The sequence below is a fragment of the Venturia canescens genome, chromosome 6 (assembly GCF_019457755.1).
Source record: "Venturia canescens isolate UGA chromosome 6, ASM1945775v1, whole genome shotgun sequence".
In the NCBI taxonomy this organism is placed as follows: domain Eukaryota; kingdom Metazoa; phylum Arthropoda; class Insecta; order Hymenoptera; family Ichneumonidae; genus Venturia; species Venturia canescens.
Window position 1 is genome coordinate 9,433,945 of NC_057426.1, and position 17,765 is coordinate 9,451,709.

General features: G+C 34.5%; 5 protein-coding genes and 1 long non-coding RNA gene across 7 annotated transcripts; 3 read left to right on the forward strand and 3 right to left on the reverse strand.

The window, feature by feature from the left end:
• Nucleotides 1-136: 136 nt before the first annotated feature.
• TfIIA-S (Transcription-factor-IIA-S) lies at nucleotides 137-1,984 on the forward strand. The gene is made up of 4 exons (XM_043422366.1): nucleotides 137-311; nucleotides 997-1,101; nucleotides 1,423-1,552; nucleotides 1,703-1,984. The coding sequence occupies exons 1-4, from the start codon at nucleotides 240-242 to the stop codon at nucleotides 1,732-1,734; spliced, it is 339 nt and encodes a 112-aa protein (XP_043278301.1). The 5' UTR covers nucleotides 137-239; the 3' UTR covers nucleotides 1,735-1,984.
• Nucleotides 1,985-2,061: 77 nt separating this feature from the next.
• On the reverse strand, nucleotides 2,062-3,973 carry Secp43 (tRNA Selenocysteine associated protein). The gene is made up of 5 exons (XM_043422361.1): nucleotides 3,763-3,973; nucleotides 3,185-3,382; nucleotides 2,715-3,037; nucleotides 2,406-2,602; nucleotides 2,062-2,325 (listed from the first exon to the last, which is right to left on the reverse strand). The coding sequence occupies exons 1-5, from the start codon at nucleotides 3,802-3,804 to the stop codon at nucleotides 2,201-2,203; spliced, it is 885 nt and encodes a 294-aa protein (XP_043278296.1). The 5' UTR covers nucleotides 3,805-3,973; the 3' UTR covers nucleotides 2,062-2,200.
• A 127-nt stretch (nucleotides 3,974-4,100) lies between these two features.
• On the forward strand, nucleotides 4,101-7,898 carry LOC122412642 (uncharacterized). Of its 2 annotated transcripts, none has more exons than XM_043422355.1 (3): nucleotides 4,101-4,331; nucleotides 4,922-6,539; nucleotides 7,120-7,256. In XM_043422355.1, the coding sequence occupies exons 1-3, from the start codon at nucleotides 4,261-4,263 to the stop codon at nucleotides 7,171-7,173; spliced, it is 1,743 nt and encodes a 580-aa protein (XP_043278290.1). In that variant the 5' UTR covers nucleotides 4,101-4,260; the 3' UTR covers nucleotides 7,174-7,256. The 2 variants fall into 2 exon arrangements, with proteins under 2 accessions (XP_043278290.1, XP_043278289.1); XM_043422354.1 differs by having other exon boundaries at nucleotides 4,105-4,331; nucleotides 4,922-6,547; nucleotides 7,120-7,898.
• Nucleotides 7,884-10,924, reverse strand: Cog8 (conserved oligomeric Golgi complex subunit 8). Its single transcript, XM_043422356.1, has 10 exons — nucleotides 10,741-10,924; nucleotides 10,564-10,635; nucleotides 10,327-10,451; nucleotides 9,971-10,246; nucleotides 9,693-9,906; nucleotides 9,448-9,608; nucleotides 8,911-9,186; nucleotides 8,638-8,826; nucleotides 8,400-8,555; nucleotides 7,884-8,320 (listed from the first exon to the last, which is right to left on the reverse strand). Exons 1-10 carry the CDS (start codon nucleotides 10,793-10,795, stop codon nucleotides 8,066-8,068), a joined length of 1,779 nt encoding a protein of 592 aa, XP_043278291.1. The 5' UTR covers nucleotides 10,796-10,924; the 3' UTR covers nucleotides 7,884-8,065.
• Nucleotides 10,925-13,072: 2,148 nt separating this feature from the next.
• Nucleotides 13,073-17,668, reverse strand: LOC122412789 (activin receptor type-1-like). The gene is made up of 7 exons (XM_043422641.1): nucleotides 17,074-17,668; nucleotides 16,518-16,708; nucleotides 16,086-16,281; nucleotides 15,599-15,870; nucleotides 14,891-15,528; nucleotides 14,262-14,496; nucleotides 13,073-14,164 (listed from the first exon to the last, which is right to left on the reverse strand). Exons 1-7 carry the CDS (start codon nucleotides 17,132-17,134, stop codon nucleotides 14,027-14,029), a joined length of 1,731 nt encoding a protein of 576 aa, XP_043278576.1. The 5' UTR covers nucleotides 17,135-17,668; the 3' UTR covers nucleotides 13,073-14,026.
• LOC122412800 (uncharacterized) lies at nucleotides 15,698-16,785 on the forward strand. The gene is made up of 2 exons (XR_006261429.1): nucleotides 15,698-15,836; nucleotides 16,093-16,785. It is a non-coding gene; the product is annotated as an uncharacterized lncRNA (long non-coding RNA).
• Nucleotides 17,669-17,765: the final 97 nt, after the last annotated feature.

Here is a 17,765-nt window from a genome sequence, read left to right on the forward strand (position 1 = left end):
GTCTCGTGTTCATTGTTTTCTTTTTTTTTTTATAACGCGACAGTGACGCCGTCTGAGGTCTTTCCTACAGAAGCTATTCCCCCCACATCAGCACGATCAGCACAAATGGATACGAGCCTTGAATGACGTTTAATTTCTATGGTTGTACAAAATATACACCCAGGGAGACACCGGTGGTGCGTGCATACAAGTGTTTTGGTAAACACTTGATACCGTTATTATTAATAAATATCATCGTAATGTCGTATCAATTGTACAGAAATACTACATTAGGCAATACATTACAAGAAAGTTTGGACGAATTAATTCAGGTGTGTAAGACGTGAACAAATTCATTAATTTCAAACCTGCATTGAAATTCTTAGCTGAAGTTACATAAACATATGTCTGAATACCCACGATTTTGAGGCTTGACAGTGAAACGATGTAACTTTTATAGAACGTTTCAACCTTGTAGCTTTATCGCAACTTGAACTCGTGACAGGAAAAAATCAATAAAAATAACACTGATGTTATTTCGCTTGGAATTTTGATCGATATCATCACTAATTCCACTCTAGTAAATTTTGAATTACAGCATAGTTTAATAGGAACACTAAAAATACAGCAATTTATTTTAAAAGGTTAGAGTAATCTCGTCATCAAGAATTCAAGTCTGCTATTAGATAGTGTCAAAATCAAACTCATACTCGAGCCATGGGATTTCCTGTGAATTTCTACAGAACTATGAAAAAAAATTGCCTCATTGCCTATAATTATTGCTTAATTTGTAGCTTCGATGGCATCTGCTGTCTCTATTAAATTATTCCAAAACATTTCCATCCAGTTTTTTTTTCCATCTTGAAACTAGTCTAATTTTTTTCTGCCAACTGCTTTGATCAAAGTAGTAAAAAATTTAAGACATCATATGAACAAATATTTTTCATCAGAGTAGTTCAATTAATTTGTCGCTTATTATTCCGCACTAGCAACAACTTATTAATCTTTTTATTTCAGTATGGTCAAATAACTCCACAACTAGCCATTAAGGTTTTACTACAGTTTGACAAAGCTATCAATCAAGCTCTGGCTACAAGAGTCAAATCACGCCTCACATTTAAGGTAAGTTTGTGAACTTCCCACGATCAAACGTTCATCAAACACAACCAGTTCATGCACTCTCCTATCATGTATCTAAAAAAGTATCAAGTATCTAAAAAAAAGAGTATATAGATGAACCCTGTTTTTTTTTTTTATACAAGGAACATTCTATGCTGAAGAAAAAAGTGAAATTGATATGACATCGATGTAGAGATATTAATATTTATTAGAAAAGTGGATTGTAAGAATCCGGGTATAGATTGTACAAACTAGATAAATTATACAAACTCCGAAACTCTTATTTCATAATAAATCCCTGCTTCTCATTATTATCTCCATCAGGCGGGCAAGCTGAATACCTACAGATTTTGTGATAATGTTTGGACGTTTATGTTGAACGATGTGGAATTCCGGGAGGTGCAAGAAGTTGCTATTGTGGACAAAGTAAAAATAGTTGCCTGTGATGGAAAGAGTAAGTATTGTGTCTCATCAAATTTTCATGAAAACTCAAAAAACTCTGGTTGCAGTTAATAGAATAATAAAAATAATAACAATAAGTATTTGAGAACAAAATTTGCGTTTTTTTTTCTAATAATCCTTCATTTTTTTTTTTATATTTCAGCACTAGATATGGAAACGACTACGAAAAGATAATTAATATTTTCAAGTAATAACTGGTAAGCAACTCGTGGGTCCCCATATTTGAAGATTGGTTATAGGTAAAATGACTCGAAATCACACAAAGATGTATAATGGGATATTCTATCAGGGTACTGCTATAGCCAAATTATGGATACATTTCAGGCCAAAACCCAAACGCCATCAACTATAGGCGATACATTGACAATATAGAAAAAAAAACGTTTGTAATGAAAACACAATAAAATCATAATATAAGTTAAAACTTGTTACACTTTTACACATCCCCAATCGTTGAATTTTTATCCTTTCCACGAAATCGCATAAAAAATAATTCGAGAATAGAATAAGGAGTATTTATTTCCAATTTTAAGTATTTTGAAATCATTTTTCGAATCAATTGCTAATCAATGAATTCTTGCTTTAAATATAAATGCTCCAGATTGAAAAAATGGACATTGCTTTTCGCTGTAATTTTTGTTCAGTAACATAATTCAAGTGTAACACACGGTATCCATTTCGAACTCTCTAACGCATCCCACATATTGTAATCTTGCTCGATAACGTCTCTGTTCGATTTATCGACGTCCACAGGAACGGAATGTTCTGTAACAAAAAATTGCATTGCATGAATAAATATCGTTCTCATAATTCTCAATAAAGTGGATTAATTCAACCCAACAAACCAATAAGTTCTAATTCATCCTCTTCAGCTTTATGTTCGACACTGTAGTTGTTGTAAGTATCCGACTGTGGCTCACTCTCATAATAACCATGTTGCCATGCACTGTAGCTGCTCCAATAAGAAGATGTATCGTAATAATTGTAAGCATCAGAGTTCATATTTGTAGAGGAGTAATCCGAAGCTTGAGGTGGAGTCGTACTATAAATATTAAGGCGAAAACTTAATTAGAATACATAATTATAAGTAGAATAATCAGTTTGATTTGAAAAAATTTTCTGAATTCGGTTATCAATCTAACAAGTTGACTTACCAATTCATTTTATTCCACGGTCGAGGCACTGCGTTACATATTTTCAGTGCCTTAGTGCCAAGGCCACAATACCCATCCATTGTAACCAAACTATTTTTTTGCTCATCTTCATTAGCAAATCTCACAAATCCATAACCTTTGCTAAATCCTGAACTGTCCAAAATAACTTTAGCTGTTCTGATAGAATTATATTTCGCAGCAAATGCTCTGTATAACGAATAATCGTCAACGTCTGTTGACAAATCTCCAACCCATATACTGAACTCACGATCAGCAGCTGGCTTGCCTGTTGTGCTGGCATGGTTTAATCGGAATCTTACCGCCTGAGAAAAAAATGAAATTTGAAAATAAAAATGAAAATATTTTTTCCCACAAATTTTGAGATTCACTTCCTGTTTACTACTGTTAGATTGTTAATTTGTTAATGTACAATGTATATTTTGCATTTTGACAACTACGGATCAACTTACTGGACTTGAGCCTGGTATGAATTTGCCATTCAACTTGTGCATAGCATCCAGAGCCATTTCATCAGTAGGAAAATGAACAAAGCAATATCCAGCTGGCTCACCAGTGTATCTGTTTCTCATGACTTTGACAGTCTGTGGTTGTTCTCCCATTTTGTGGAAAGCATTCATAATAAAACTTTCTGTCATATATGGTTCCAACTGTGAACAATCATGTAAATATTCTGCAAATTATGCTTCCAGAAATTTCTTTCAAAAATATTTCGAAATTAGTAGGAACATGACAAACGAATAGAAAGCAATAAAAATATAAAATAGCGTTTTATAAGTTTCAAATTGAGGTGTAGGTGACAACAAGAAAGTAATATTTGAGCAAATTTATTTTTCTTCCATTCTTCTTACGATTTTGATAAACGTAATGGAAAATAACTTGAAATAAAATAATTATCCAACACGATTGCACGCAATTAACTGAAGATTTCAAAAAATGGCACTTATGCCAAAAACAGTCGACAAGGGGAAAAGGGATAAACATTTGGTAGTAACGAAAATATCGAAAAGCCGATCGTAAATTTACTCACACCGCCCATCCACAACTGGCACAAAATCATTGGTCCCGACATGTTTACTCAGTAAACACGTCTTTAGATTTTATACAGCGAAATGCAAAGTGGATGAATTTATTATAAATTGATACAGTTTCTTGACAGAATACAGAGATTAGAAATTTTGTTCATTTAAAAATATACAAGCGAAACAGTGAATACACCAGTGACTAAGAAAATACCATTGAGTCGTCATCATCTACACATTTTTATTTTTCATATCGAGTTGCTTGAAGTACCCATTAGGATCGCTCAAATCGGTGGTGGTGTTTCAAACCCTTCATTCTTTAAAAAAAATTGAGAACCACTGGAAGACGCTGGTGTCATCTATCGACTCTTCAAAACAATATCAATTTAATTTCATCGCCATTTGCCATTTCAATCGTCTTTTGCGTTGGTTTGCGAAAATCAAAAAAACCCGGTCATCGAGATTTTGCTTATTGCTCCATGTAATAAAGATAAATATTTTAAAAAATGAAAACATGCTGCGTAAAGGGATGCGATACTTCTAGATATATTACACTCAAATATTATGCATTCTTCAAGTAAGTTATAATTTTCAGAACCTTTATTTTCTTACAGGTTAACTGCGCAATGACAACAACGAGTTTTCTTTTGACTTTTAACTCAACAATAGGAAAGTTTTATAAATTCATTAAATTGTTTCTAAAAAAATGTTTTTTTCTGACGTGTAGAAAATCAATATTTTTTTCATATTTTAGATTTGAGAAAATGTGTGTATTCTGTTTCTATTACAAAGTATAAACATTCATTGTAATTCGACATTTTCATTGAATCTTTAACTCGCAAAATGAATATCCTAATTTGCTAAATGCGTTAAACTATTGAATCTTTTAATTTTTGAAAAACTTGCACAATTCTTACAATATATATATATACGAATCTTTAATCTTTTCAAAGTTATAATTTTAAGAGTATACAGCTATGTAGATATCATCTTATTGTGCCTGGGAGAAAAATTGCATGAGCCCAGTATTGTGCGTTAGAAATAACTTTTTCAACATACATTTTTTGATATTTTTTTTCTTTCAACTTTAACCATGAACACAATATTTGTTTAAACATGGTAAAAGTTGTAGAAAAGAAAAATTATAATGTTTTACTTTTTGTCCAGCTTTCCCCTGGATAATGAAGATCTCCTGAAAAAATGGCTCAATCAAATAGGCCAGCCAGACTTGAAGCCAAAACACCACCAAATATGCAGTGTACACTTTAAAAATGACGATATCTTATGGCGTCCTGATGGATTACCTCCGTCATTAAATCCCACAGCTGTACCTACAATATTCCCACCTCAGGAATCAAACACTGCTACGCCTCAATCTGGCACATCAACTTTTTTAGAGGCGATTTCCACTGAATCAATCTTGAAATCATCAAACAAGGAAAACAATGGAAACAGCAAATTTCCTTTGATTATCATTCCAACCCAATATCTTTTTCCATATCCCCCTTTGATCCCTTATGCAATTCCTACTCAATTCTCACCTCAATTTTCAACACAATTCCACCCTCAAAATCAGCTACAAACTCACCAGTCTTTTCAAATCAACTCTCAAAATTCATTACCAAACCAGCCAGTTTCCCAGATAATTTCTCAGAGTTCACAGCATACTCAGCCTATTACACAAATTCATTTTCAAGATTTGCTGCTGTCCGAACCAGTTCCGCAAATGAAACCTTTGAATTTACTGCAAACTCAGCCAGTCTTGCAAATTGATTCACAAAATTCGCTGTCAACCCAGTTGCCACATATTGATCCCAAATGTTCCGCACAGTTGGTCCAATATATGCAATCATTCAACGCAATGAATTCAGCACTCTCTATTCAACTCGCTCAACAAGTGACTACACAAAATCCAGCCATTATCGGCCAGTTTGCACAGGACAAAGCACAAACTCTCGAAAAAAGTTCACAAGTTTCTAAAATTAAAGAAACTCCAAATCTGATGGATATTTCACTCGATTCGAACACGAACGACAATGAGACCGGAAAAGCCATTAATATCGCGCAAGATTCAATGAAAATTTCGCAAATTCCAAGCTCAAATGGCAGAAATTTTGTTCCAACGGAAGATTCCGGTCCACCTGAGTCATTGAAAAATACAAGTTTAAGATTTTATTCTAAGAAAAAAGCTCGGAATCCGTTTCCAAATGATCCAAAATCTGCAATGACATCGCAAAAGTCAGGAGTAGAGAAGGATTTGAAAAACTTGTTTTCGGAAGAGTTGAAAATTGAGAAAAATCTACAAGTTACAATGCTAAATCCCATGAATTTAAGTGAAATAAAAGAGGAAAAACCGGATGTATCTTTCGCCGAAAAATCGAATATTTTGCAGCAGATTTCGGGAGAAAATTGTCCCAAAGTAACATTTCCACTAGAAAAGGAATTTCAGGAGGAAGAAGTTTTTGCCAGACGTTTTACCAAACCGGACTATCTCCTAATTCCAAAAAAAACAAAATTCGCAAATCCAAAACATATGGATCACACAAGAAGACCGACTCTGAGAATATCGATAAAAAAACTTTGTAATGTTCCACTCGAATCGAAAAATTTCAATGAAAAAGAAAATTCTTCGGATGAACAAAAATCAATAACCATCGAAAATCACGCGACAAACAAATCTGTAACTTTTCGACTTGATTCGAGAACCGGAGAAATCATTGTAAAAAATCAGGATATCATTCCAACACGGAGACGCAGAGACAGGAATACTGGAAGAAAACGAAAGGTTGATATGTACGTATTCAACGAACAAACACGAAATATTCCACCTTTGCAACACGAATGCTCTTCCAATTCATTTTTACACGGAACAAATTCATTGCTGCTTTTTATCGATCACTATTCACTTATCTTTTTTTTTGCACGTTGAACAGATCTTGAAGTTGTAAATGGAACGTGGTTTCATCTGTAATTTTTAAGTCAACATTTCTTACAATACTCTTATTATTATTTTTGCTACCAATATTTCAGACTCGTACGAGACTTTGCAAAGGTGCATTGCTCGGAAAACGTTTTTGTTCGTTCAATTCGTATTTTTTGTTTAATGTACACGGGGGAAAAATCGAATGAATGTTAGCCTGAAAAACCATTGCAATTTTGATAAAAACGGATATAACATGATCAAAATTACGCCTGCGATTGTATATTAATTAAATGTACAACAAAGTTTTTAGTTTTTTCACGAATTTACGAAGTTTATGATATTTATTATTATGATTTATGACTTTTACGGTTATTTTTCAGTGATTGATTCTTTCTGTGTATTCGAGTATAAGATATAATTTTTTTTCTACAAATTGTTTCAGAGGCGTTTCTTCACCGGCCGCAAATCTTCGTCAGCTCTACGCAAAAGAGCATAGAGAATGTAGCGTGTTCAGAAGAAAATTAAAATTATTGCGGCTGAGTCATAAACGAGAGCTGGAAGAAATACAAAAATTACAAGCTCTCTTGTCAGAGCTTGATACTGTGAAAAAAGCAATGGTCTGGTCAAAGTTCAAACGGGAATGAGGCTGAAAAATGCGACTCACCAGAAGAAAGTTCCGAAACTGTTCGAAATAACAGAAAATTGTTACCTCAGGAAGGAAAATCACAACACGATAAAGAAATCGTGAGACGAAGAACATCAAATTCTCCACTAGCCATAGATCTTCGCGAAAATTACGAATTTTCTATACCTAAAAATATCTCAAAAATAAGGATTGTCGATGAAATCGACGATTATAGAAGTTTTTCGTAATTACTACTTTTTTTTCCATATTTATAACATAAGTCATAATGGAGTTATGCAATAGAAAATATTTATCATTAAATAATATTTGTTACAAAAGAGATGCATATATATGGAAACGCAAGTACTATATGTCGAGTGCGTCGTAATTTTTCATTTAAAATTGTTGATTAATCTGATAAGGATAAAAACTGCAGGTGAAATGTGATTGGTATAAAAAGTTCCTTATTTTTTTTTTGCAGAAAAGAAATAAATTGTAATAAGTTTGTTTGTAAGTGCGGAATGTATTTACCGATACACTAAAAAAGTTGGGTGATTTAGAGGGATCGAAATTGCAAGAAATTTTGAATCACTCAATTTGAAGTTTATTCTTTCGAAAATCCTTGAACTCCTCATTACGTGCTTCAATTTACCATTAAAAGCAGAAACAAATCTTTTGGAACCATTGGACTTTTTAACAAGGCCATCCACTCATACACTTTTATATTATTTAAATTTTATGTACAGTTTTGTGTTTTTTATTGCTACGCTGTTTCCTGCTCCAATTCGACAGCCGTTGATAGCCCTTCGACATTTATAACATTTTTTTCCTCTGTTACAATCGGTTCCTCGAAGCTAGGTTTTTCAGGAGTCGTTGGACCTTTTGGATTTTTTTTCTCTTGGTTTGGCGGAATTTTAATCGACGACATGGGCGGTAAAGACTCGTGCACGATGTTTTTTATTGGCAGCAAGGAAACCAGAGGCTCAATTATTTTTTTACGATCGAAATACGTTATGCCCTGCGAAGAACATTTTTGTTTTTGGATATTCTTGAGTTATTCAATTTTCTGCAACAAAGTTTATATATCGTGCTCTCACCTCTTTCTGCAATTGGCCAATCGTGATTCCGAGATGTAGAGCAATTTGTGCTTGGGGAAAAATTGCATGAACGCAGTATTGTACGTAAGGAATTAATTGGTCGCTGAAACACTCTGCAAATTTGATCATGTTTTCCCGTTCAGCAGTCGTGAAAGCCTAGAAACGTATATGCATTTTCAAGTTCCTACTTCATTGTTTTATGATGTGAAAAAAAAACATTTACAACAATTAATCATACCTGTTGTTCTTGTTTATAAAATAATAAAATGGCCTTCGCAACACTGAGAAGAGAATCCTCCAAAAGACGAGTACTTATATCCGATAGTGCGACCGGAGCACACAATCTTAATTCGTTAAAAGTGGATATTAATCCATTGCAGTATTCAGCTAAAGGGTAAAAATCAACGAGCTGTTCTGGAGGATTTTCCTAGAACGTAATTCAACGGTAAAAACAACTTTCTAAATTGAAGTAATTTTCAATTTTTTACACTTTTGGATGAATTAAACTCACCGATTTTATTTGAGTATCAGTTTTCACATCGATTCGATGTAATTTATTGATAAGCGTAAAAGTCTCCATATCCTTATCAAATTTTTTGGTCGCAAGAGCAATATTTTTTCGCATTTTATTACCAATAACGTGGACAAAAATGTCCGACATTCGACACGTAAAATCGGCGCCTACACGACCAAATGATAGACCATAGTACGTGCACTGCCCAAGGATAGAATCGATGGAATTCACGCTTGGTAAATCTTGCTCCAACGTATTCAAAAATTGTGATAACTAGAAAGAAATATACATTATGCATTGATTAATCTTTATTTCTGAAATTTTGTGATTTTTTCAAAATATAGATTCGTAAATATTGTTTTAATAAATCCATAAAATCAATTTAATTGACAAATGTAACTCGACTTGACAACTAACGAATTTTGAAATAAAAAAAAATTGACTGAATATTGAAGAATAAAGATTCAGGATATAAAATGATAAAATTTAATACTCAATGAAATGAATTGTGCTTGAATAATCATTAATAGTTGCCTTTTCTTCAAGCCATTGATAAAATATAGCAGAATCATTGATAACACTGTCACGGTTTGAAGTCAGATGATCATCATCACTGAACATTGCTCTGTACTGCGTGATAATGTTGAACAAGTGGATTCTCGATAATTCAATTGTTTTCGTCAAGTGAACGTTGGCTAAAAAGATACATGATCAAATCATTTTCAAATAACGAACAACCAATCAGGGTTTCACTCGTCTATCATTTCTATTTTCCTTACGTTCATCTTTTGGTATCGCGTTCAATAAACTTTGCAACCAACTGTCTCGAGCTTGAAGAAATTTGATTCGAAGTTCGGATTCTGTGAAGGCTTCCATAGAGCGTAACAGACCGACAAGTTGAAGACACTTTGGCAATGGCAAGTCACCTCTGAGCGAACCAACCACTTGACCTACCATTCCAGACCAGCTATTCTCTATTTCAGCAACAACAGACTGAAACAAGGCATTAATATAGGTGTAATCATCCATTGTCAATCTCATCCTCATTTTCAATTACCGTGATGATCGGAATATCGCCATGTTTGGCACCCAATTGTCGAGCATACTGTGAAATTTCTAAAGCTTCGTTGTATTGGCTACTCCGTAAACATGATTCCATCAACTGTGGCATTTCCAAAATTTCAAGCATTTCAGCATTTTTTGATAAAGTTAGACTGTTCAATCTCCTCTGCGTGTTGATGTCTTTGGAAGTGTCACAAAAAAATTGACATTTTTCTACGAATTTAGGTATCTTTTCTAGTAACTTTTCCAAATGATTTTCAGTCTCGTTGAACTGTGAAATAAATCATTGGTTCAATCAGTTATGTTTTCTGTTTGCTAGGAAGAATTTTTATTCAGTAAGCCATTCTTAACCTGATGGAATATCTCTCTTGAACTCTCAGCAGTTTGTATGAATGTCTTGTAATTGGAAAAAGCCAATTCCTGGGTATTCTGTAGTACAGCATTTTTTTCGTCTGTCAAATGGTCAGGTTCTTTGCCTGAAAATAATAGAGTTTTATGAGACACAATCAATTGTCTCATAATAATAAATCCTGCACCTTGCGACAGAGATCAATTTGATAAGTTCATGATAAAAATTAAAATACTCACTTAACTGATCAACGTCAAAACCACCGAGCTTAGTTAAATATTGATAAAAATCAGGATTATCTTTCCAAGTGTCTGAAAAATGAGTTCACATCAGAAAAAAATATTTTTTCAAATACTACAAACGAAAAACTCGTTAATTTTGGTTATGAATTCAAATCACTGATACTTCAACTTTACCTGGAATACCATCGGGGAAAACTAGCTCGATCACTTTTTCGGTTTCTATATCCATAATGTTTTATTAATTATCAATTGTTTAACAATCAAATATTGTTTTCGAACTTTTCCAAATCGCCAAGTTGTCATTTCCACCTCTTGACAACACTTACCGCGACTATATCGCATGAGATCTTTGTGACCGACTAAGCAATCGACATGTTTTTTATATATATATTGATGGCCGGTTATTCAGCTATATAAAATTAGTCTCTCGATTTTGACTTTAGCCATTTTTTTAAATTCAGTATGATTGTTTGTCGTTAGTTTGTGAATGTCTGATTAATTTAAACATTTGTTTGATAATATTTATGACAAACAAACGAAACAAAAAATAGCGTTAAATTAGCCGCCACTGTTTCAAAATTGATTTTTTCAAATACCAATCGATTCGGAATCGTTTGTTTGAAACAAATAATATTGTTTGAACGTTTGTTTGGTCATTGTTTATCCGAAAAATGAATAAATTATGCAGTACTAAAATAAAATCATGACTCATATCAAATAGAGTTTCTTTCATTATAATTTCACTAATTTTCCTTCCATCCAATTGAATGTTTCATCTGAACAAATTGCCCCTAAGGTTCTTTTCTGTAAGGAATCTGATTTTCTACGAAAATATGTAAGTAATATTGCATTGTAATTTTTCCTCAAGAGCTGTATCTCAATGTTTAGATTTCCCATAATTTTCGTATCTGGAAAACCTCCAAATGCAATACGCTTCGCGAAATGTTTTAACTCCGATAATTAAAAATTTTATAAATTAATCGTACTGCTCCCAATGAATGTCTGTCCACAACGTACCGGTACGGTAGCACGTACTCAACACGCCATGTACTAAATCGTATGCTTACCGTACGTCGGTACGGGGTGGTTACAGCAGTGTATATACTTTTATGTAATTGCCCACCTTTCCCACACTCCGCTATATCAGCATTGTATAGCGGATAGCATTGTATAGCATTGTATACGTCGGAGCTCGAACTGTTTTGTTTATTTCAAAACTTCAAACCATGCTCCAAACACATGTGCACAGATATATTGTTTATTTTTTTCACTGACTTTTGACAACTCCGTGTGGCATAACCGGCATAACCAAATATTGTAATCAGTCGTTAATTGTGAAAGCGATACTAATTTTATGAAATAATCATGGCGAACGAAAATAGGGAGAAACCTCGTGTAGTAATCGCCGGAAAATCAAGTTTGGTGAGCTACTGTGATTATTTAATATTACTTGTTGACAACGTCGATGTATTAAAAAAATGGATAATTTTCTAATTGAAATGGAATTTTGATTATGAACTAGTTTTCTTATAAGATTTTCACAGTCAAAACACAATCCTGAGTGTCATACCAAATGAATGCAAATCAATCTTAGAATACGCCATGAGTTCATGTACCATAAATGCATGGATATTTAAGAAAAAAAATCTATAAACACATCTCAAAATTCCATTGATTTTTTGATTCACAATAAAGTTCTATATTTGACAAAAATGCCATTGATTTTTTGTCAACCGACTGATGAAATTTAAAAAAATAAAACATTGACGTACGACTTTTTTAGAACATGGCTCTAGAACTTTTGAGATCAGCATCAAAGAATTCTGGAAAGAGGAAAAGGAGAGAAGATCCTAATTACAATGAAAAAATGTCTTCGCACTGCCGCAGCAATCTCATTGCAAAAAAAGACACACTCGTTGGTCACGTGTTCTCAGCGAATCATGCGATGAGAGAAATGCGCCATTGCTTAGCTCGCAGAGATTGGACAAGCTTAAGGCACTTGTTTCTCATTATACTGGGTTGTAAAAATGAACTGGAACCCATTATTTGGAGATACGCTTTTATACTGTTACTTGCCAGTCCCTATAGTGATATAGATTGTATTCAGCAGTTTCTTGAAATGTGCATTGGTGTACAAGACCTGGAAAACAGTTACTTATTAGAAAAACTTTTAGCGCTTCCAAACCGTCAACATAATTTAAAACATTAATTTCAAACTGTTTTTTATGATTTTTTTTGTCCTGAAGAAAGTATCGATCCGTACATTACTTTGACAAATCCGTTTCTAGAGACTCTGTAAATTTGGCATTGTGATTCATTGTGTATATAATGATAGTGATTGGTTTGTTTTTTTCATGAAAAAGATGATGTTTTGATATATTTGTTACCAAAATTAATGTACAAGTTGAAATATTCAGTTTATGACTAATTTCGACGTTCGTGCTTGCACGAAAAACATTCGTTGAAGGGAGCTTGATCGCTGATAAAAGTTGTACAGCATTGTAAATAAAATTTGTATAATTGTAGTTTTATTTTTATCATACTTTCGAGGTTCATTGTTTTTTTTTGGATTACTTTCAGTGACGACAATCACGTATATAATGAATGAATTATCATATAATTATTGTATCGATACAAATGTGCTATTTACAACGTCTTCCATTATCGATCGAGATATATATAATATTTAGTTTTATTTAATTACTTGTTTAAACCTCCTACGCCTCCGAATGAATTGATCTGCAAACGTTATTAGTGCAGCACATGAACGAAGAATAAGAAAAGAAAAAGGTATGTACACGCGGTATAGTAAAAATGATTAGCGAGAATAATAAATTCACTAATTATAGATAACGTAAAAAATAAGTCGACTCAAGACTGTACAAAATTCGACCTTCGTTCTCTAAGCTCATTAAGAAGTTTCAAACGAAAAAAAAATAAAAATCGATAAATATCATGGCACCGAGACGACAAAAGGCTTTTGTACTTAGTAACTTTATTTTGCGTTCGACGAATTTTGTTTTCGAAAAATACGACACTTCACGCAAACATTTCCAGCTCACATTTTATTCCATGAATATTCAATTGGGTCGTGAAAAAATGATAATTTTCATGAAATAAAATGTTACGCTAACACGTGTAAAGGGTCATCAACGCTAATTGATCATTATTCTTCTATCGAGACGAAAAATATAGATGAGAAAAAAGGACACGAGTGATTTCGTTGTGATGCGAATGAATGTTTCAGTGATTTTGATATGTCGACGGACGATGTTCTCGTTTTCCTTGTTCTTCGTCTCTTTCGTAACTCTTGAACAAGGATCTCAAGATGGGATGATAAACGGTCGATTACGATGGAGATGAACAAACCTAATTTTATAATGCTGATGATGATTAATCGATGGAATAACGGTAATAATAAATACGAGTGTGAAGTAAGAGTCGATTTTACAATCGCTGGTCAATCAAGGTGTAAATGAACACGTGGGTCGTTGGCTGCTAATTTAATGAGAGTTTTCTTCACTCGAAGAATTGGTAATCGAGCTGCAGGCTTTCCGTGCCAGCACTCGCGCATCAATTTTCCCAAACCCGCTAAAGTCTGAAACAGCAAAAGAAATTACGATTACATGAAAAAAATTGAAAAACGGACGAACTGTGTATTAATTAGCTTTTGTGAAAAAAATTCCGGCAATTACTGCGTCCGAATGCCATCTGTTCGGAATCGGCGGTCTCCGTTGATCGAGAGATACCAATTTTCTCATTTCTTCGATCGAAGGCTCCTGAGTCGTGCTCGTTAACCATTCTGAATAAGGAGCTGCGTAATCGAGGGCAACGCCATTGCTTATGCAACGACGACAGACTTCCCAGAGGATTAATCCGAGACTGTATATGTCGGCACATCGAAAACTTTCCAAACACTCCGTGTTTAATCTACAACAAAGAGTAAATGAATGAATCATGAAACATTTTTTATCGGATTCAAGGTTCTACACACGGCAAATATTATTTAAGATAAAAGTTTCGTCGAAGCGTTTTTTTTTGGACAATTTTTTTCAGTGTCATGTAAGTATCGTGTAATTACGTTCCTTTTTTCAATGCCAATATGTTAAAAATTTGTCGAAAAGTATGCGTACAAGATGAGAAAATTCAATTATCCCGAAAACCAAACTCAATATCAGTCATCCGAAAAGTTATGTTTTGAGATTCCTGTAAGATGTAATAACTATCGAATTTCGTAGTTCCACCGCAGTTAACTTTCGTTGAGAAAGTGACGATACTGCGATCTAAATAGCAAGGGTATTTATCATAAAGTTTGAAAACTCACATTTGTTCGAGAACTTCAGGGCTCATATATCGTTTGCTACCCTGTCTAAGATCGATTCTATCAGTAGTGAGACGATCCTGCGTCGCGGCGAGAGCGAAATCGGCGATAACGCAGCTGCCGTTTGTTTTAACGAGAATATTTTTAGAGCGCAAATTACGGTGGGCCATCGCGGGTTTGCCTTTAGTACCGTTTATCTCGGTATGAAGATAGAGCAGGCCGTTCGCGATGCCGAGGCAAATATTAAGTGTTTGATGGTGGGTGAGTGGATGGGGAGAGCAGCTAAGATGATCATGTAACGAGCCAAGCGGATGATAGTGCGTTACGAGCCAAAGCTGCGTGCAACTCGCCCGACTCGTCATATCGCTGCCCACATAACCAAGAATATTATCGTGCCTCGATGGTAATAATTGCGAATAAACTTCAGTTTCGCTCGCCCAGGCAGCTTCATCACGTGAAAAATATATTTTCACTGCTACACTCTCTCCATGCCAAACACCTCGCCAAATTTCACCGCCGAATCCACTTCCGCCACTGTCCAGACACTCGACCAATGCCACTTGTTTTGCCAAAGTTCGTTGCACTAGCAGTGGCAAACCGGAACCTGAACCACTCGTCAAACTTCTACCATCCAAATATTCCTGAAAAACAGAATAAACCATAAAAACGTTGCTCGACGGCGATCACCAAAATAAATATTCGATAACTTACTTTAAGTGTACTGTCACCCGCAGCGGTTGCTCGCAATTCGTGAGGATGATAAGTAGTTGTGGATGTCGGAGAAGACGAGGTAAAATGCAACATTGAAGGTTCCAGCTCCGAATCCATCAAAAGTTTATTGCGTTTTGGTGCTAAAGGACGTTTCCTTCTTGTTCTACGAGCCAAAAGGCAAAATAAAACACCACCAGCTACCGCACCAAGACCCACCATGGGACCAAGAATTGCTAGGGTCAGTTTTACGGCATAGTCTTCGCTGTCAGTATCTGCCAGAATAGAATGAAATTCAAGGAGAATAAAAAAAAATATATATATAAATAACAATAGCATAAAATTTATCTTAGATAGAGAGGTTTTGCTATCCACCTGTCTGCCTTTTTTTTTTATATCAAAAGGAATGATGTATGACAATGTCCCACTCAAGATTTGATAATACAATTTACAATACAGAAATATATTTTGAAAGTAATCAATGTTTTACCATTCAGGCGTTCCAACATGGGAAACGGCCCGTCGTTACACAAATCTGCCTGACAACATTCTACGTGATAGTGTGCTCCGTGTTTGCTTCCTGGAGCAAGTTTGTTGCATATCAGTGGCATTTGATCCGGTTCAGTTGTACATGCACGTTTGACGCGTTCAGTACCGTCCGACTCTCGAACTCTCGATTTCCAGCACTGGTTTCATTGGAATAAAATACATTTTATTAGATTCACTTATGCACGACGACTTCTTAATAATAATCATTGAATTTCAAAAATTTTTAATTAGATTTCTCATTCTGTCCATTTGTACTTTTTATTTTATTGATCAGAAATATCAACTTCATTCAAATATTCAAGTTAGTCGACCACATTTTTCACACCATTCTTTTATCTTATAAACCAAAGTTCCACAATTTTAAACACTCTACCGTAATGGCATTATTGCAGAACTCCGGATTTCTGCATTCCATTCCCTCACATGAGTAACATTTGAATCGTCGAGGAGCTCCACTGTTTGCACTGAAACGTGGGTTGTTAAGGGAGTCAATAGATTCTGCCGGTTCTTCGCTATCCAAGCCATTTTGTTGCTCTTCCAATAATGGACTTTTAGGCCTCTCCGCTATGATTTCATAACAATAATGTACAATACAATTATCAGAAATGACAGGAAGCAATAAAAAAACAATCGATCAAGTATTTACGTATCAATGATACTATTACTGTTTCATTATATAGGTTTTGATAAAAACATCATGAAAAAAAAAAACATCCTTTGATGCGACATAAACTGAACATTTAACGACTCGTCGATTTTATCATTTCATTTCCATTTCTATAAAATTTTTAAATGATTGCTTTGTAGGCTGTAGTTGACCATACTTTCCATTATTTCACGAAGATAGAAACGAACTCGAGAAGGCATTTGCAGCAACATAAGAAATCATTGGTAATAAAAGAGGAATGGAATAATGTGATATCTCTTACCTGGACATAATTCGAATGTCAACAAGAGCACAAAGTGCGTGATAAATATAGCATCCGCCATTTCTGTGCGCGTCAAAACAATGGACCACTGGAGTCACAGAAAATTTACTCCATGGTTTTTGTCGTGTGTTGTTTTTTTTTCTTTTTCTGTCTTCTACGTCCCTTTTCTTCTCGTTCACGGGAGATTTTCTCAATAGACGCGTTTCGCTCGTAACACGAAAATGAAAACGAGAAATATAACGTGACCCTGGTCATCGATGAATTTCGTTAAATGAAACGAATATTGCGTACATTTTCGATCGCGTATCGCCCCCAGGTGGGTGGCGTGTGTATCCTCCCTCTCTTTCTAGAAATCACATTCGACGAAACAATATCAGCGATTGATGTAATCACGCACACTAACTCACAATTTATTCTCGTTCTACACACTGCGGCATTCTTGTATATATTTTATGTATATAGCACATTACGCGAGCGTCGGCTGGAAATTGCGTCCTTCGCAAACAACTACAGTGCCTCTGGGCTATGAAAACTGAACTACGCGTAAAAACAATGAAATACTCCGTCGATAAAAAATTTTGCATAAAAGTTCAAAAATGTTGCTATATACAGATGTATAAAGTTATTATACCTGGACTCGAAAATTTATGATAAAAATCAGAATTTCTTGCTTAAACAAATAATTTTTAAAA